The 21,281-nt window shown below is 37.7% G+C and overlaps 1 protein-coding gene across 2 annotated transcripts in view; it reads left to right on the plus strand.

The window, feature by feature from the left end:
* Positions 1 to 21,281, plus strand: part of MACO1 (macoilin 1) — a 68,027-nt gene that overhangs the window by 7,929 nt on the left and 38,817 nt on the right. Inside the window, exons 2-6 of one of the 2 annotated variants that reach the window (XM_040229599.1) lie at positions 7,340 to 7,481; positions 9,060 to 9,186; positions 12,913 to 13,036; positions 15,036 to 15,214; positions 16,411 to 16,912. In XM_040229599.1, the coding sequence (XP_040085533.1) occupies positions 7,340 to 7,481; positions 9,060 to 9,186; positions 12,913 to 13,036; positions 15,036 to 15,214; positions 16,411 to 16,912 (1,074 nt within the window). The remainder of the gene's footprint in view (positions 1 to 7,339; positions 7,482 to 9,059; positions 9,187 to 12,912; positions 13,037 to 15,035; positions 15,215 to 16,410; positions 16,913 to 21,281) is intronic. The other variant, XM_040229601.1, reaches the window with a different exon arrangement.

The following is a 21,281-nucleotide window of genomic DNA, read 5'->3' on the forward strand; positions in this document are numbered from 1 at the left end:
GACAACAATGCAAAATGTGATCCTGGGCTGAATCCTGACCTGGATCCTGGACTTGATCAATCGGTCTGTCTGTTGCTATAAAGGACATTAGTGGGATAATTACTGAAATTAGAATAATGTCTGTAGGTCAGGTAATAGTACTAAATCAGTGTTGGTTTCCTGATTTTGATAATTGTGCTGTGGTTTATAAGAAAATATTCTTGTTTTTAAAAAAATGAGTAAGGGGACATTATGTCTACAAATTATTTCAGATGGTTCAGGGGAAAATGTACACATATATAGGGAGAGAGTGATGACAGAAACTTGATAAAATGTTTTATCATTTGTGAAATCTGAGTGGAAAGATATAAGGGAATTCTTTGTAGTATTTAGGCAACTTTTCTGTCAATCTAAAAGTTTCAAAATGAAGAGTTAAGTAACACATGCTTGTTAAGAGAGACTAAAGCAGTATGACAGTGTGTAAGTCTAATGTAAAAAACCTTAGTTCTCCTGTTCTGGAATGAGCACTGTGATATAATTTATAAGTATGGTTTCTTCTTCGATCCATATAGATAAGTATTTCTTAATAGAAATAGAGTTTTGTCTCATATACAAGTTTCTTGGTTTTCCTCCACAGGAAAATTTCTATGTATTTTTTTATACATAGAAATTTATCTGTCTTTGAGTAGCAACACAACAATGCATGGAGAATCCACTCTGTTTCCTCTGGTCTCCTTGCTTCCATTCCTGTGCTCTTTCAACAGTGCCCTGCAGCCTGTTCTGTGTTCCTCAGGTTTCTTTTCTATTGAATGGCAATAACAGCCCTGCTTATGTGATAGTTGTAGGGATAAAAATGAGATAATTTTAATATGAAAGCTTTTGAAACAGTTACACAGTGAAAGTGAAAGTTGCTCAGTCGTGTCCGACTCTGTGACCCCATGGACTATACAGTCCATGGAATTCTCCAGGCCAGAATACTGGAGTGGGTAGCGTTTCCCTTCGCCAGGGGATGTTCCCAACCCAGGGATTGAACCCAGGTCTCCTACCCTGCAGGCCGATTTTCTACCAGCTGAGCCACCAGAGAAGCCCAAGAATACCGGAGTGGGTAGCCTTTCCCTTCTCCAGCGAATCTTCCTGACCCAGGAATGAAACCAGGGTCTCCTGCAGTGCAGGCGGATTCTTTTTCAACTGAGCACAAGGGCAATGTAAATGTGAAGTGTGATTAGGTAGATGATCTTTACTGTTGAAGATATGAAGTGTAATACTTGATTCACTTATGAAATAAACCTCTAATGTTTATACAATGTTAGCACAGGGTTTAGGGCCTCTGGCTTGTCTTCTTTCTCCTAATGTCTTCACCCATTTTCATCCCAAACCCCTACCGTCCACACTATTGAAAGTGTTTCTGAAGCAGAAATTCTAAAACTTTAAACATTCCAGTTGCATTAGGTTAGAGTACCTGTCATTAAAGAAGGGAATAGCAGAGGATGAGATGGTTGGATAGCATCACCGACTCAATGGACATGATTTTGAACAAACTCTGAGAGATGGTGGAGTATGGTGGAGCTTGGTGTGTTACCAGGGGGCGGCAAGGAGTCGGACACAACTTAGTGACTGAACTACAGCAAACCTGTCTTTGATATCTTGAGTCATAAAGTACTTTAGGAAAATGTTATACAAACAATTCTTGACAGCTTTTTTCAGTGATTTACATTCTAGAGTTTTTTCTTTTTAAATTGGATGTATTTCATCCTGTTAAGATTTGTCATTCCAGTCTGTGTATATGTACGGGCTGTGTGTGTATGTGTCTCTGTGTGTGTGTGTGTGTGTGTCTGTGTGTGTGTCTGTGTGTGTGTATGACTTCAGCATGATTTTTGTTGCAGCTTGCAGGAGGCCCAGAATAGAAAAGAGAAATACAGAACAGCTTAGGTCTTCTCAGGCTGCTCTCCTTTTCTGGATTTAATACAAGGATTGGTTGCAGAACATAGCAGTGATTCTAGTCTTGAGGCTCATGCACGACTTTCTGTAGACCATCATTTCTCAAATATTTTCTCTCAGGACTTCTTTACACTCTTAAAAGTGATTGAGAGTCCAAAGAGTTGTTTATATGGGTTATATCTAAAATTTTTGCTGGATTAGAAATTAAGACAAGAATTTTGAAATACTAGTTCATATAAAAATAGCAATAATAAATCCATGAGAAGAGTGGGATGCATTTCCATTTTTACAGATTTATGTAACATTAGGCTTAACGGAAGATGACTTTGAGGGCCCTCACAGCAGTCAGAGCCAGTGTCAGGCAGGCTAAATGAGGAGTGACGATCTGGCATCAGAGCAAGGCTGATAAGATGCCTCTTTTCCTTGCGGAGAAACTGGTGAGAAGAGCTTCGGAGCAGGAGTGCGGTGACCCTTCCGGAAGAGCCTGTATTTGTCACATGCACTGTTGTTGCTTTGTTCAGACCCCCTTCCTAGTCATCTGTGCATCATCTCTCCCTCTCGTTTTATTGTAAGTGCGTGCTTTGATAAAAGCCCTACTATTGGTCCTAAACACTCTTATGGATGGCAGGTCATGCATTCAACAAATATTTGTTAAGTTTCTCTGATGTGCAAGGTTCTGTGCTGGGCATTGAGAATAAAGCAGGGAATAAAATGGGCCTCCATTGTTCTCATGGACTTTGCATTTAAAGAGTCATACAACATGTTATTTAACTATAATATGATTCTTATGGTACAGGAAACTCTGAGCATATAATGGGGTACCAGTCTTTACTGTTGGGTCAAGGAGGCCTTTTTTGAACAAATGTTCATGCTGCATGCTGAAGGATGAGTAGTAGTGGAAGTGTTTCATTTAGTTTAAGTTGTATTTTTTTTAAGGATCTTATCTGTGACTGAGAAAGAAATGTAGAAAAATTGACCCTGAACAGTTTGCATGTTCCCAGTTGAGGGATGGACAGCTAACAGTTGGGAGATAGGTACTGATCATCTGAGTAGATTGTTGTCTTCTTTCTGAGACATTGTGGAATTCAGTGGAAGTTCTTTGGCTATGAGACGTTTATACAGAAGATAGTACTCTTCTCAAACTTTAATGTATGCACACTAGAGTTTAAAGAGTCTAGGCACCCGACTCCAACCCTCTTGCCTGGAAAATCCCGTGGACGGAGGAGCCTGCTAGGCTGCGGTCCATGGGGTCGCTAAGAGTTGGGCACGACTGAGCGACTTCACTTTCGATTTTCACTTTCATGCATTGGAGAAGGAAATGGCAACCCACTCCGGTGTTCTTGCCTGGAGAATCCCAGGGATGGGGGAGCCTAGTAGGCTGCCGTCTGTGGGGTCGCACAGAGTCAGACACGACTGAAGCGACTCAGCAGCAGCAGCAGGCATCTGGTTAAAACAGAAGCTTAGACTGAATAAGGGGTGGGCCCAGAAGTACTGCTTTTCTGAAAAGCTCATACTTGATGCTGATGCTGCTGGTCCCTGGACCACACTTTGAGTAGCAAGACTACAATTACATATAATAAGACTTTTAGCAGGATACCAGCTGAACAAGAGGCTGGGCGAATATTCTACAGATAATGTCCAATAGGAAGAAGTATTTGATAACAGTAGAAGACAAAGCCATTTGGTTCAAGAAGTATCATGCTGCATGCTGCTGCTGCTGCTAAGTCCGTGTCCGACTCTGTGCGACCCCATGGACTGCAGCCTACCAGGCACCTCCATCCATGGGATTTTCCAGGCAAGAGTGCTGGAGTGGGGTGCCATTGCCTTTTCCGATCATGCTGCATAGTGAAAGGCAAAAGGGACTCACAGTTGCTCTTACAGAGAGGACAGGAAAGCTTGGCATCGCAGTGGAGGATTACTAGCACAACCAGAGGGGCCTCCCTGGTGGCTCAGATGGTAAAGACTCTGCCTGCAGTGCAGGAGACCTGGGTTCCATCCCTGGGTTGGGAAGATCCCCTGGAGAAGGGAACGGCTACCCACCCCTGTATTCTGGCCTGGAGAACTCCATGAACAGAAGAGCCTGGTGGGCCACAGTCCATAGGGTCACAAAGAGTTGGACACGACTGAGTAACTTTCACTTCACTTTTCACTTTTAGCACAGCCAGAGAAATATTTCACAGACTCAACTTCTGTGGTGAGGACCAAGTGAACTAAATGGCCATTAGTCTGCCTAGGGAAAAGGTCAGGTACTGAGGATTTATGGCCACCCTATGGTAATTAATTGTGTGACTCCAGAAAATGATCTAAGTGACAAGCTGCAAGAGATTCTAGAGAGAAAGTGCACTTTTAGTTGGGGAAAAAAAAGAATGTTCAGTACTGCCTCTCATTAATCATAGGTGAGTAATCCATAGATGGACATATTTCTAAATAGATTCAGTTTTTAAAAATGGTTGAACGTGGCAAGGGTAGGAATAGAATGGGGAGAAAAATGAATCTTATGGTTAATATCCACTGTGAAAAGGTCACCAACAGTAAACCTAATATTTGATATTTCTACTATATTTCACTGGCACCTAGAGTAGAAGTTATCAGACTATCAAAAGATATTATTGGTCTGCCCTTATTCCAGGATATTATTATGGAAAATATCTTTTTGTTACAAGATAGTTTACAGTAATTAGTAAATTTGTTTGGATTGGAGAATTAAAGTAACAACAAGTTAGCCATAAGTCATATTATGAACTATTAAATCATGAAAAAATATGATTAAGTATAGCATATTTTTTCATGATTTAATAGAAATATTTTGGAATGTGATAATAATGGTTTAAAACTCTAAGATTTTCTCCCCCTAGAAGGTCATCTCTTTGGATTTGTCAAGATCTTATGACGTTCAGAATATGACAAGAAAGGAATTAGTCAGATTTTCTACACTGATGAGCAGTCGTTTTAAATTTCTTTTAACTTTTGTACCTGTACCTATAGAAGGTTAATAGGCATAATTTACTGATATAGAAGGCTCAGTGAATACTGAATCAGGCAACTGTCTTAAACATTCTAAAACTCTATTAGATTGAAGTGAATCTATAAAGTTTGAAACTACTCCTAGAGTAAAATCAACTGTTAAGATTACCTCTTGATTTTAGGTAGGCCCACCTAGAAGGGGAAGCCTGAGGAAAGCTGAAGGTATAGCACATGTTTGTGAAAGATCTAGTTCCTTTCAATATGTATACTTCTAAATGTGACTCCATAAGATCTGTCAGGGAACATCAGAGTTACGAAAGCAGTTGTTTGAAAAGAAATGAAATAGATGGAACCCCTTTGAGTTACAGATTGAAAATGAGTAGTCACTATAACAAAGATAATCATTTTCATAATGCCTTATAGGTTTAAATGGCTGAGTTATTAAAAAGTTGGTTGCCATTCTTAAGATTTGTTGTTGTTTAGTTGCTAAGTCATGTCTGACTCTTTGTAACCCTGTGGACTATATGGCCTGCCAGGTTCTTCTGTCCATGGAATTTTCCAGGCAAGAATACTGGAGTGGTAGCCATTTACTTCTCCATAAAGCTGTCTAAACAGTGAAATGGAATGTTGCCAGCTAGACTAGGCTCTTGCCATGCTTGGGAGCATTTGGGGCAGAGAGTAGTTGGTGGAACTCTTACCTTCCCCACTTGGGGAGTAACGACAACTAGCCTAAGGAAGTGCCCACCATGTCTTATTCAGCTACAAGGAAAAAGCCACTTAGTTTTAAAGCCAGACTTGGAAATCTAGTTTCAGACTACATCTGTGCTCCCGAATGCCTGCATGACTCAGTTATTCCTTCTAACAAGCTATGCCTTGCTCTTCACTGGATCAGCAGTGGGTTTAATGAATGAGAATGAGAGCTCTGTTCTCATCTGGCTAATGTGACTCCAGTGAAATGAAAGTAAAAGTCAGACTTCAAGATTCAAACCTGTGTTCTAGTTTGCCTTGGATTCCTTGATTCTACAGCAAACCTCCTCATTAGAACTTACTGTCATGCCTAAAAAAGTTCTACCAAGAATCAGTATTAGAAATTGACTCTAGTTGCAAATTATGTATCCCCATGATAGTATAACCTGGGAGTTGAACCCACATCTCCCAGATTGCAGGCAGACTCTTTACTGTCTTAGCCACCAGGGAACCCCACTATATAACATTAAGGGTCATTTGTGTCTGTTTCTGACATTCTTTACCTGTGTGGCTTTATAGGGCATCGAAAGAAGCCTCTATGCTGGATCCTGCTTTATTAATTTTACCCCCAAGAATATAAGTCTTTATGTACCTTATTTTAATATATTTTAAAATTATTTATTAGAAGTCTTGATTTATTATTGGTGGTGTATATTCAAACAGCTGATTTAATCACAGCAGTGTTGGAATGTTTCTGTTGCAGAACACCATGCAAAGCTATAGCCCAAGTCAAAGTGAATTTAGGCATTTCCGACCTGAATATCTTGGAAAATCTTTTTCTTAAATACCTATATTTAACCTGCTCTAGAACTGACCAGACTAAAGACCTTAGAGACTTTTTAATAGGCATAGTTTGAAAGCTTCATTATCTTTAATACAACTAATGAATTCAAAGAATGGGATTTTAGATTATATCAAAAGTGTTTTTGTTTTTTTTAATCCAAGCCCTTACTTTGCTTTGAGATTCTACAGTGGTTACATAGGTGTTCTGATTGGCTTATCAGAGTGTGTTCCTACTTCACAAAAGTCCAAAGGGAAGTGGGAGGACACATCAGTATCTCACCGCGGGCAGTGCTGGGGTCCTTCGTGGTTTTTCCTTTAATGTGCATTTTGATACCCTCATAGCCTTTAGTAGTGATTGGCATCTACTCCCTAAGTTAATGTCTGTCTATTTGGGGAAGTTATTTGGTTTTTGTTTGGTTAATGCAGATGAATACTATAGAGAGAGGCAAGAGGAGAAAGAGGGGGGAAAATACAGAATTCTTCAAGCATGTAGGGATGCGCATCAAGAATTTCAAAGACTTCAAACAGATGTAGAGGGGTGGGGAAACAGCAAATTTGAAGCTGCTCAACCATGACATTTCTTCTAATGACGAACAGCTTGAAAGCTGTAATTTTGAGAGTGTTGCAATATTTTGAAGTCAGACACTTAGCACATTTTAAAATAGTGGTGAAATTTAAATGAGCTTTTTCCATCTTAAATGGAATTAAGCATTTTGGGTCATCATCTTATTTTGATAGTTGTGGGTCTCAGAATGAACACCAGAGCTTTTAAAATTTACATGGGCCAGGGCAGCATCTCCTTTTGTCTTTTATCTCCATTGTTTTCATAGTATAGGAAGATATTTTTTCTCTTTTAAATAAAGTAGTGCATTTTCATTTTCTAGTTCTTCACCAATGACCTTGAATTCTTTATTTTTATATTTTGCAGTACATTCTTATACCTGAAGTTCCTGGTGGTGTGGGCACTTGTCCTCCTGGCAGATTTTGTCCTAGAATTCAGATTTGAGTACCTATGGCCATTTTGGCTTTTCATCAGAAGCGTCTATGATTCCTTCAGATACCAGGGACTGGTATGTTTTTTAATACATGTTTTTCAAGTATAAAGGATTTAATTACCGTTCTAAGAAAGTCTTCAATAACTGCTGGTGAAACTGTTCAAAACAGATTTTATTAGCAATACTTAGGTGACTGTATTGAGCTAATAGGGTCTGTGGGCTGAAACTGCCCTTTCAGGCCACTTTGTCTAAATCCACTGATCAGATCATTACACTCCCTCCTCCTTGCCCATTCCAGTGAAAAGAAGGGGAGGGAGGGAGGCTTTCAGGAGGGAGAGGCAGAGTAGCAGGGGAAGCAGTAATTACCTACCCAGCCCTCCTCTGAAGTACCTCTGAAGCCTCTGGCTTAGGGAGTGGGTTAGAGTTAGAACAGTGGTTCTCAAACTTTTTGTGCTCAAGACACTTTACACTCTTAAGAGCTATTGAGGACTCCAGAAGGCTTTTATTTGTGTGGGTTACATTTATCCATATTTACTATAGTAGAAATTAAGTCTAGGAAAAATTTTGATGCTTATTTAATTTAAATAAAAATTTAAAATTTTATTTAAAATAAAATTTAAAATGAAAATTTAATACTTAAAACACTTAAAATAACTATAATAAACCCATTACATGTTAATACACATTAAATTTTAAAATGAAAACCTAACTGTATTTTCTAAAACAAAAGAGAAATTAAAAGATTGACTACATTTTTGAAAACCTCTCTAATGTTTGGCTTAATAGAAGACAGCTGATTTTCATATCTACTTCTAAACTCAGTTATTACCAATATCATGTATCATGTAATCAATGTTTTTAATCAATGAATATCAATGTCATGTATTCTAGAAGACACCACCATACTCCTGAGTAAATGAGTGTGAAAGAGATAATGCCTTAGTATTACTATGAAATTATTTTACTTGGAAGACTTCTGAAAGGATCTCAGAAATCCCCAGGGATCCCCAGACCGTGTTTTGAGAACTGCTGGATTAGAGCAAGGGCACAGGCCTGGACTTGCTCCCTTGATTGACCTGTAGTTCTGTTGTGTTCCACAGTCACATCTTAAACCTGTAACTCTTCTACCCAGGCCTGATACTCTGGTCAGAGCAAATCCATGCCTTGAAAAGATGGTTTCGGGCTCGTGTCCTGTTAGCAGTAGATAATGATGTGTCCAAAGGAAGCTGCATTGTTGGACATCTGTGCTATTCTTAACCACAGTTGTGTCTCATCTGTGCTCCAACAGCCTATCCTTTAAGAATGAGGCTATTTAGTAATGTTTTGTGACTAGAGAGGAGAATTTTCTGTGTTAAATTCTGTTTCTTTTAGGTAACCCACCTGTGGAATCCAAATAAACTCACTGTGAATCAACCTCAATTTGTTCTGGTCCAATTCTTCATGATTTGAGGCCATAAATAGGATTACTCTTCAATGCTGAATTAACCACATCTTTTTATATGGTTGATTTTAAATATTTAAAATTTCCTGTTGTAACTTGCTCTATAGTTATTGCATAGCAGCTTCAGAGATTTTGTTCAGCGTGCTTTTAATAATCTCTGTTTGAAATGAACAAGTTCTAATATGTGCTTTTTATTTTGTCTTTCCCTTTAGGCCTTCTCAGTATTTTTTGTTTGTGTAGCATTCACGTCAAATATAATATGTCTGCTATTTATACCCATTCAATGGCTTTTTTTTGCTGCTAGTACATATGTGTGGGTTCAATATGTATGGCACACAGGTAAGTCTTAATGGTTTCTTAGATGGATTGAAATCTTAGATTCAAACTTCTAAAATGTGATTTCCTTGAATAAATTATTTAGAATTGAGTTTAATGTGGACATTTTTAAGATCCCTTTTCATAATAGATTATAGTATACCTTTAAAATGTATTTCTTTTTTATTAAAAGTTTAAGCCTTTATGATTTGATATTTTGATTGTAGGCATTTCAATTACCAACTCTCATTATGAAGTATCCATATTTTTTTAAAAATTGAAGCAATTATTATTTAGGTAGACTTGAAGACAGCCATGTGCCAAATAAGAAAAATGTTCCTGCAGCTTCAGCATTGAAAGGAATGTCAGAAGTCATTTAGTTGAACCCTTACTTAGTATAAGAATCCCCACAGCATTGCTGGCACATGGTGTTTTAATCTCTGATTGAAAATCTACAGTGACAAGGAACTTACTAGTGTTGTTTTGGGGCAATTGAAATAGAAAATTCTTCCTCGTACTGAGCCAGAATTTTCCTTCTTAGGCTTTTGACCCAGGATATCTTGACTGTCTTGGGGTGCACTGATCACTTTGAGTTGATAAAGTGCTTTCTCCAGAAAAATATATGGGAATATAGAGAATATATTTTTTTTCAGTTTCAGCAGGCTTACAGACCATCCCTCTAATCCAAACATTGGACCCCTGTGTTAGAGCCACACTGAATAGGTGTACTGTTCCATCCATGTTAACATTTCTTTAGACTAAAACACACAGTCATACCCTCTCATGTTCTTTTCTGTAGACAAAGCATCTCTGATCTCATCAGCTTTTGCTTGTATGTTATTTTAAGCACTTTCACCATTTTGGTCTCCCTAGTTCTTAGTGGCTCTCTAAACCACAGTGTACATTTCAGGTGTGTTCTGGCTTGAGTGGAACTACATAGTCACCTCCCTTCTTAGAGCTATTCTTATGCTATTACAAACTAAGATGAGATAAGCTGTTTTAATAACACCAATCCACTACAAAGCCTGTGCATAGGACACATGGGGATGTGAGGACTGGCTCACAGACATGTGAGGATGTCGCACTTGTCTGCAAAAGCGGCATGAAACTTGATTCCTAGGCCCAGCTGTAACCTGTAGCATTTTGACCACTGAAAGAGTACCAGCTAATAAAAGCTGTCTGGAGCAGCATTCATCCCCTTCTCTAAATGCTAGAAGGATGATGTTGTCCCATGTTAGGAGACACGACTCAGCTGTAGTTTTAAAGTATCTGCTGTGAGCATGGTTTTCTCCATCTTTAGCACTCTCTCGTATCTGACTGAATTTATAAGCTAGCATGCTTCTTGCTTAGTCTGCTTTCCTCTAGTTAAAGTGATTTTTCTATATACCAGGTTTTACTTGTATTTTCTTGTCCTGGGCCTCAGTTTCGAGTGAGTTGCCATTTACACTTATTCTCTCTAGGTCTCAGCTTCTTTTCTGTCATATGAGGGTGGAGTGATCTAAATAATAATTAAGGGAACCTTGCAGCTCAAATAATCTGTGACTCTGATGAACTATAATGATTTTCTAAGTTGCTTTAATAGTGTCTTATTAGTTGAGAAAAAGCTACTCATGTAACTATTATTAGAACCTATTGGAATTCAGTGTGTGACCCACAAGGCAGCAAGGAAGCTAATATAATAAATGATATTGGTCTCTCTTTAGCTCTAGGCTCAGAAATGCATGTTGGAATACCTAAGTTATGATGTGCGTTTTAATTTGGAGTGGTTAGTGAGCAAACAGAACAAACCCTGTGTTCTTATTAGGCCTGGTAAATATGAGTGCAGTTTTTATAGGTTGGGATTAATTTCTCTTTCATTGTTAAAATTTAACATTTTAAAAAAGAATGTTAGGAATGGTTGATGAAACTATGTATATTGCCACAAGAGCATGAAAATATGTCATTAATTTTTTCCTTGTTGTTAAGAGGGAGAAAACAGGATATAAAACTGTATGTACAACATAACTATTAAACTAGTTCAAAAATATTTTCAGTGTGGTTTTATTTATTTAGATGTAGAAATATGAGTAATCTGTCCAAATTTTTCTGTTTTTCCTGTAATATGCTTATTTTGTTTATGATAACTTTAGAAATTAATATAGAAATTAGATATTTACAGAATGTAAAATTTTTAATGTATTTTAAAATGAATTTGAAAATGGATAATCCTAAGGATTGACTTTTGTTTTCCTACCTTGCAAAAATACCCTTTTTTTGGTTTATTAAATCTGTAAGAATGGTTGAAACCACTAGCTGTCTTCACAGGACTTTGCCTGTCTTATCTTATGGACTAGGTCTGTGGGGACTTGAATTCTCCTTAGAAGCAGATTCAGTTTTGTTTCTGTGAATTTGGACACAGTTTCTATAAACTCTGGGCCCCACTTTACTCTTCCATAAAATGAGGAAGTTGGACTAAGTGGGACTAATCTTTGGGACTAATTTTTCTGTAATTTTTCTTTTGTTTCATCCATTCCAAAGAGTCTTAGAAAAAAGCCATCTAGTTCTTCAGGTCACTGAGTTTTCCCTCCATTTGTCTCTTCTGTAACTGGCTTGCTTTATACACTCTCAAAGGGGATCTTTCCAGAGTTATAGGTCTCATGTCTTTGTGTTCCATCTTCATAAAATATCCCATTATTAGTCATGTCCTGACACGGATGGACCTAGCCTACAGACTTTGATTCTAAAACCCAGTGAAAATTATCTGATTATTTGAGTCTTGTTTATTCTATTGCAAATTGCTTTTTCCTCTGTTGAAAATTGCTTTTAATTACAAAAGGAATATGAGCTTGTAGTTAAGAAAAAAAAACTTTTTTGAATAATACTTAAATGTCAGAAACATGTCTTAGTGCTGTAATTCATTCTTTAAAAATTGGGTTTTTTTTTTTACATATCATTCTATGATAATACAGATCTTCATCCTTTTGAAAAGTTGCATCATATTTCATTATATAGATTTATTATAATTCAGCAGTTCCTATTGATAGGCACTTAAGTTAATTCTAAATTCTAGTTTTTGCTATTGCAAATAATACATTGAACATTCTTATACATTGATCCCAGGGCTCTTTTATATGTCTATAGGGTACATTCCTGGAATTGGAATTTCTGGGTCAAAGGTATAAGTATTTTTCATTATACTGCCAAATTGCCTTATAAGAAAGTTACCCCAATTTATATTCTTGCTGAGAAATGAGAGGGAAGCCAGTCACACGTCTTCCCTGTACTATTACCCATCTTTAAAATTTTGGCTTTATCCGATAGGTTAAAATAATTGAGTCTCATTTAAAAATTTTTATCTCCCTAATCAGTAGAGAAGTTGACATCTTTTCACATGTTTTTTAACTGTCTATAACTGAGTCACTGAGCGCGCGCGCACACACACATACACATTTTTTCTTTTATAACTTCCAAATTTTTTTCTTCAGTTGCCTTTTTTATTGATTTGTAGGAGGTCTTTGTATGCTAGGGCTATGATTTCTTTGTTTTACATATGTTGTAAATATTTTCTGCCAGAATACTAGTTTTTATTTTTGTCTATGATTCCATAGCATGTTTTGTCATATGAAAGCTTTCAGTTTGGATCAAATTGCTTTTTAATTAGTTCAGAGTCTTAAATGAAAGTTACTGTAGTTGAACCAGTCTCCCAAACAACCCATCTGTTATATTAGTTAATGTGTCATTGATGCTTGTCTCTCTGCTGCTTTCCCACAGAAAGGGGAGTGTGTTTGCCCACAGTATCCCTGTGGATACTCTTTGTTTATATTGAAGCAGCAATTAGATTTAAAGATCTCAAAAATTTTCATGTAGACCTTTGTCGCCCATTTGCTGCTCACTGGTGAGTATTATGTATATTCTTAATCTGTAATCCAGTTAAGTGTTTTCAGTGTAGAATGGTAAATTTAATTGTAAATTTTTTCTTAGAGATATTATATAAATTCAGAAGACAGCATAACATGGTGTGGTAAAGAACATGAGCCCTCTAGTCAGGGACATGAGTGTTTGAATCCCAGCTGTGCCCCAAACAGCTTTGTGCTTTGGACATGTCACTCTCTCTAAGCCTTAGTTCTCTTACATTTATATTGGGGAGCTGTCTCATGGGGTGTCATGGGAAAGATGAAATGAGGTGATAAATGTAAAGTGTTTAATTAGGTCCATGTACATAGGTGTCTGATACTTGTTATCTGTTTTTATTGTAATTAGATAATGATTCCAAAAAGCCTTGATGAAATATATGACTATTTCATGGAGATTAAATGATTTTAAAATTTCCTTTGCATGTTTACAAAAGCAAGATAATATTATTAATAATTTTTAAGGACTATTATTTTTAACCTAAACCATGAAACATTTTTTATTATTATTATTATTTTTTTTTTTTTTTTTAATTTTTTTTGTTTATTTTTGGTCTTGCTGGGTCTTTGTTGCCGCACGTGGGCTTTCTCTAGTTGGGGCGTGAGGGCTTCTCATTGTGGAGCAGGGCTTCTAGGCACACAGGCTTAGTTGTTCCACGGCACGTGGGATCATCCTGGGCCAGGGATTGAACCTGCATCCCCTGCATCGGCAGGCAGATTCTTAACCACTGGACCACCAGGGAAGTCCCGAAACATTTTTTAAAATAAGCTTGATTTTGTTTATATCTATTGTAGAAATCACCACTTAATGTATGTTTCTTTTAAATACACCAATTTTTGCTAATATTTATGGCAGAAACCAAAACAAATAGGAATCAACAACCAAAAAATAGTTACCAATATGTTTAAAATCTTCACAAACAAGTGAATTAAATAGACTTGGTCAATAAACTTGTCACTATAAATTTGTGGTGTGATCACATTTAGACTAATTATAATTGATAAATTATAAGTTTTAATGTTAATGAGACTTCCCCGGTGGCCGTGAAGAACCCTCTTGCAATGCAGGAGACGCAGGAGACGCAGGTCCGATCTCTGGGTTGGGAATATCCTCTGGAGAAGAAAATGGCAACCCACTCCCGGATTCTTGCTTGGGAAATCCCATGGACAGAGGAGCCTGGCAGGCTATATAGTTTGTGGGGTCTCAAAAGAGTCGGACATGACTTAGCAACTAAATAACAGCATTAATGAAGCTTGAGAAAAGTTTTGGCAGTGTTTTCAGAGGCTTTGAAACAATATTAGACTGATGGCTTGAATGAAAATATTTCAACTTTTTGTCCCAGGGATTAGAGTTGTAAGTACAGCTGGTTTAATTTGTTGGTGCAAACCAAATGTTGGCTCTGATAATATCAGATACTTGGTTAAATGATTCTTAATTTATGTTTGATAGAGTGTTTATGAACTAATTTTCCAGGAATAGCTGGTGACAGGCATTTCTCAGGCAGCAAGAAGATGAGTCACCTGAATTTGACCCTGCCTTCTAGTATTGAAAACCAAATGATGTGTTTGATTTTAATGCTTGCAATGTTTACTTATGATCAGTCATAAAATCTCTACCTTTTTAGTTCTTAAAAATATACAGATCCCTAAGTCCTAACTATGCATGAGGCAGGTTCCATGTTAATCAAAGACTTTAGCCACTGCATCCAACAATCTCTGTGGTAACTTCTTGAGTGTATTTGAAGATTGCCAGGGCCCAATGGGCAGCTTCTTATGGTCCAACCGTTCTGCTGTTCCGCAGGGGTTTGTTCTGCATGCTAGCTGCCTGATTTCCACAGCAGACATATTTAGTTGTGTTTACTGGATGCTCAGCTGTTACCATCATCTGTAAGGACGAATCGGTCACAGGGTCCTCCTGCGCCTGATGCATGTGTTGCTTGTTTTCTTAACTTACATTTACTAGCAGAATTGTCTTCTTTCTAGTATTGGATACCCAGTGGTGACTTTGGGCTTTGGCTTCAAAAGTTATGTAAGCTACAAAATGCGGTTGAGGAAGCAAAAAGAAGTGCAAAAAGAGAACGAATTTTACATGCAGCTTCTTCAACAAGCCCTCCCTCCAGAGCAACAGATGCTACAGAAGCAAGAAAAAGAGGCCGAGGAAGGTAGGTCTTTACTCTAAAGCTATTGGCTGAATAGGTTAGTTATTAGTTTGTCAGTAGTACTTTTTCAGAACAGTTGCTAGGGCTTTGGGAAATTACCATGGCTTTTTGTGTTTTCTGGTGTTCCTCTTTAGGACTGTTGCTTTACTTGCTCATGAAATACAGAATATGTATGATGTTTTCTGCCTAGTGTCTTAAGACCATGTGCTTATAAATATGTTTATTTTTAAAACATTTCATTTCCTTTTACAGTTTATTTTCTATTTTAATATTTTATTTGTTATGAAGATTTTAAAATATTTATTCTCAGTGACAATAGTATATGCAACTATGTGCATTTGTAATTGTAGCAAGCCAAGTATAAGCCAGATAGAGATGTAAACACAGAATTGTTTTACAAATCAGAATTCTTCTGAATAGAGCAAACATGGCTAGGTCTTATTTTAAATGGTTTGTATAATGCAACATGGATCTTAGAATGACCTTTTCTAATACAGCCTCTTTCATGAATATGTAACCTGTGAACAGACAGCAATACTAGTTTTCTTTGGTTTTTGTTTTTAGTTGATACATGACAAAATCTTGTTCTCTGGTGTGGTGCAAAATTATCTCTTCAAGTACACTTTGTCGAGTTTGAATATGTAGACCTATACAGAAAATTCATTGTAAAGTGGCCTAGTAAATGATAACAGACTTCTTATTACTTTAACAATAGAGGCAAGACAAAGGATAGGTGCCCTGTATGCTAACATCACACCTGTTTGTTTCATTTAATCTATCTTCTCAGTAAAGTTACTAAATTTGTTTAATCCAAGCATCTTTTTAAATGTGGCCTTTAAGATTATGATCTGCCTATGTCCTGTCACCCCAGTGATAGACAAGTTTGATTAGACTGATAAATGAGGTATGACTTAATTGTAAAATCCTCATATTCTTTTCAAGGTCAGAACTTTAATGACGTGGTGTGTTGAAATGATGGTGATATTCTAAATGTGCAGCTTCTCAAATTTATTTGGCTTTGCTTCTTAAAGTTAGCATAATGAGGTGTGGTTCTTGCTTCTGAATGAGTTGGCAGCTTAATGTAATGCGCTTCTAAGTGTAGATGACACTGTTTGTTGAATCAATCCATTTTGTTTTTTACAACTAAATATTCCAGTGTGGGTTTTTTTTTGCTTGTTGGTTTGTTTTTGGTATTGTAGCAGCCAAAGGATTACCTGATATGGATTCCTCAATCCTCATACACCACAATGGAGGTATCCCAGCCAACAAAAAACTCTCTACAACTTTGCCAGAGATAGAATACCGAGAAAAAGGGAAAGAAAAAGAAAAAGATGCCAAAAAACACAACCTTGGAATAAATAACAACAATATTCTACAACCTGTAGACTCTAAAATACAAGAAATTGAGTATATGGAAAACCATATCAATAGTAAAAGATTAAATAATGATCTTGTGGGAAGTACAGAAAATCTCTTGAAAGAGGACTCCTGCACTGCTTCCTCAAAAAACTACAAAAATGCCAGTGGCGTTGTGAACTCCTCACCTCGAAGTCACAGCGCCACAAATGGGAGCATCCCTTCCTCATCTAGTAAAAATGAGAAGAAGCAGAAATGCACTAGCAAGAGCCCAGGTGCACACAAGGACTTAATGGAAAACTGTATTCCTAATAACCAGCTAAGCAAACCGGACGCACTGGTAAGGTAAGTGTGTGTGCTGTGTCCTTAACACTTGCCAGGAGCTTGACTTGGGTCTTGAGAAGCGTATTTCTGAGTAGGCTGCAGGGGTTGTTTGTGATCAGATTCTGTGACAGTTAACTCTGTGGTGTTGGGCATTGAGTGTTTCTTTCCCACGGGTCTGTTGGTCGCCCGCACCATCCAGAAGCACTGACTAAAGCTCTTCCCAGTGTGCTCAGTGTGAGGTGATAGTGGTTACTTCCCACATTTGACAAATTTACACATGACTTGATTTTTCTCGTGGTTTTGAGAGGCGTATCTTTAGTCTTTTTTCAATTTGCATATCCAAAGATCATGTGGCATAGACACGAAAAGAAGAGTTTGTGGCCTGTTCATGCAAATCTTTGTCTTCTTTCTAAAAATTCCGTAGGTAAATGCAGTTAATCCTTGAATAACACGGGTTTGAACTGCGTGGGAACACTTATACGTGTTTTTCAGTAGTAAATACAGCAGTACTACATAGCCCCTAGTTGGTTGGGTTTGTGGATGTGGAGGAGCCATGGATATGGAGGGCCAACTATAAATTATACTGGGCTTAATCTGCATATTGTTCGAGGGTCAACTGTTCAGTGTTAGATACAGATTTTAATTGAAGTGTTCCTTTTCCCATGTTTAAGTTAAAGATGAACATTGTTGTATTACCTTGATTGGCTCAGACTTAATTTTGCTGTGTTTTATATATTTTATAAAATACACATACGTTCCTTTACTTCATCAGTCAGTCAGTTCAGTTGCTTAGTTGTGTCCGACTCTTTGCTACCCCATGGACTGCAACAAGCCAGGCTTCCCCGTCCATCACCAACTCCTGGAGCTTGCTCAAACTCATGTCCATCGAGTTGGTGATGCCATCCATCCACCTCACCCTCTGTCATCTCCTTCTCCTCCTGCCCTCAATCTTTCCCAGCATCAGGGTCTTTTCTAATGAGTCAGTTTTTTGCATCAGGTGGCCAGAGTGTTGAAGCTTCAGCCTCACTCCTTCCAATGAATATTCAGGACTGATTCCTTTAGTATTGACTGGTTCGATCCCCTTGCAGTCCAAGGGACTCTCAAGAGGCTTGTACTTCATATCTTTCAATTTGGAAACTGAGATCTGAAGTGGAGCTTTTATATATTTTTTTCTCTCTTTAGTATTTTTTAAAATTGGAGTGTAATTGATTTACAGTATTGTGTTAGGTTCTGGTATACAGCTAAGTGATTTAGTTATACATATATCTCTGCATTCTTTTTCATATTCTTTTCCATTATGGTTTATTATAGGATATTGAATATAGTCCTCTGTGCTATACAGTAAAACTTTGTTGTTTATCTATTTTATGTGTAGTAGTTGGTGTCTGCTAATCCCAAGCTCCTAATTTATCCCCCTACCCCCTTTCCTCTTTGATTACTGTAACTTTGTTTTCTGTGTCTATGTGTCTTTTTCATTTTGCCATATTTTAGATTCCACATATAAATGAAATGGTATTTGTCTTTCTCTGACTTCACTTAGTATAATAATCTCTATATCCATCCATATTATTGTAAACGGCATTATTTCATGGACCTTTCAAAAAGCACATAGCTGAAGAGGCCGCTGTGACCCCTCTCTCCTCTGAGTTATCTCATGTTCCTGTTTGGCGTGTTTCAGAGCAGATCATTTATGAGGGAGAGTTTCTAGTATTATAAATCATATGAATTAGATTAATAATTTGTTTTAGTTTTCTGATTGTCAGCTAGATAAAGGGAAATACAGGTGGATTCTACTCCTTAAGGCTCTAGAGGTTTCATAACCCTTGGCCACTATTGGAAACATACCATGCTGCTGCTGTTACCAGGCTGACATTTACACGTGTTTTTTTTTGACATTCTGCCTCATCGTGCCCTGAGGAGAAAACACTCAGCAGATAGCTGTCTTTCATTTAAAGACCAATTAGTTGACCTTCTATGTCAAAGTGAATATCTCACAAATTTACTATATACTATAAATGAAACATCTGCCACCAGCTTTTTAACATCCTCTCTCCTGCACAATTTTAATAATAGCAGTCAAGTCAAAACAATTTTCCTCTGTTGGATGTTACAGAGAGAGCAATCAAGGCTCAGTTCTGTGATACCATCTCACTTGGGCCCCACGTGTCATGTCGGTTATCTCTGCTACCTCATCTGCCTTCAGTAAAGAATTTCAAGGACTCAGATGGCCTGTTTTCTAGTCGTGGGTCCAGTGCTCCTGAGCCGCTCCTGGGGTGTACACCTCTCCCTGTGGCCACTGATGTCTATTCTGATGTGCCTTGATCTGAAGGGCTCCAGAGTATTACTCTGTTTTAGGGAATCAGTTCAGTTCAGTCGCTGAGTCGTGTCCAATTCTTTGCGACCGTTTGAATCACAGCACACCAGGCCTCCCTGTCCATCACCAACTCCCGGAGTTCACTCAAACTCGTCCATCGAGTCAGTGATGCCTTCCAGCCATCTCATCCTCTATCGTCCCCTTCTCCTCCTGCCCCCAATTCCTCCAAGTATACCTGCTGTCAAATATGTAAATATAAAATATTAAATAGTTTCATAAGCTTCCATGGGATTATTTTCAACTTTTCATGTAATATTATAAAAAATAGATGATGTAAATATCCAACAATAGGTGAGAAACTTAAATACTTATAGTCCATCTATTTGATGGATTTTTAATACAGACATTAAAAATCATTTTGAGACAGTTAATAATATAGGATAGTGCTTATAATATTTCATGAAGAAAGTAGAGAGGAATCTTACTGAAAGCATTTTGCTTTTCTGATATACACAGAGAAAGGATTTGACGAGAAAGGAGCCAAAATGATAATAGTAATTTCTCCTTGATAGTATTGGGCCTTTTAGTTTTTATTTCATCTTTCATGCATTTTCAAGTTTTTCTGTGATAACAGTGAAAAGTTTATGAAAGGAAAATATATCTTGCTTGACTTCATATATGTTTTGATGAATATTAAGACTCTTAACGGATCCAAACCTGACATGTTTGAGCTTTAGCCAGAGAGTGGATTTGTTATCTTCAGATGGAAAAGGCTGGGCTTGAAGTCTCTTCAACAGTTTGTACATGAGTTCTTCACTCTTCCAGGTACATCCAGGGCTGTGTACAGGTCCAGGCTGGCTAGAGGGATAAGAGGGATAAGACTGATTGTCCCTTTTATAAATTTTTAAAAAATCACTTGAAAACCAGCGTTGTTGTGTTAGTAAATGCAGCACATTCCACATAGCTCTGTGTGTCTCAGTATCATGGTTGGAAACTGCTGTATTTGAGGAGCCAAGTCATTGTCTTTGCAGGGGGAATTCACTAATATACCACTTTCAAAGAGAAGTCTTAAAGATTGGTATGGCTGTCAAAGTAAGATCTGATGGTCCTTCCCTGTGAAGGAGCAAGCAGTCCTTCGGGTCTTTTCATTGTCTCTCCAAACTCCAAGGATGTTCTCTAGTGTGCTGTATACCACAGACTGACAAATGACTGCACACAGGCCAAAGCTGGCCCCCTGCCTGTTTTCGTAAAGTAAGTTTTATTGAAACGTAGCCACACTCATCCATTTGTGTAGTGTCTGTGGCTGGTTTGTGGTGCAGAGTTGAGTAGTTGTGACAGAAACTCTCTTGCCTGCAAAGCCGAAGGTCTTCCTAGCCAGCAACTGAAAGCATGCTGGTGGATTGGTCAGGTGGGGAAGGTGAGGGACTCGGCAGTGAGCATTGCTTGTAGGGCACTTACCAGGGGAAGTTTGGGAACTTGCTGAGGCGTCTTTTGATCGGAGAAATAAGTATCTTACAAAATGACCCAATTTCTGCCAGCTTGATTTCTGAATTCTTTACCCAAGTTATTTAGAAACAGACTTATAATGTTGGTAGCCAAAAATATTTTTAATTTTGACATGGAAAAAATTCTATATATAAACAAAAAAGCAATGAGGAAGATCAGTTATTTTAACTACGTGCTGGCAGATTAAAAAGGAATCATGTAAATTAGACTGAGGTTTGCTCAATTTTTTCCTCCAGTGGTCAGTTTTTAAATATTTTAAGTGTGCAAAAAATTATAGAAAATTTAGGTGGAAAAAAGGAGATATATGACACAAATCACTTAAATTTTTGTTGTATTTTCATCAACTGAATTTATATAGATGTGGCCATAGCATTTGTGTAGTTTTTTTCGTCCTGATTTTTCACCTAAATTATATTGAAATCATTTTCCCAACCTAGCCTAACCCTGGTTTTCACTTGATGTGGCATATTCCGTGGAGGTCTGTGTGATCATTCCGTGATCTGTCTGAGGTCTAGTAGGTCAGGGTGTAACACCTGAGCTGCTTTCCTGTAGTTTCAGGGCCCACAAGCA

Source organism: Oryx dammah, unplaced genomic scaffold (genome assembly GCF_014754425.2).
Source record: "Oryx dammah isolate SB20612 unplaced genomic scaffold, SCBI_Odam_1.1 HiC_scaffold_27, whole genome shotgun sequence".
NCBI classification, from domain to species: domain Eukaryota; kingdom Metazoa; phylum Chordata; class Mammalia; order Artiodactyla; family Bovidae; genus Oryx; species Oryx dammah.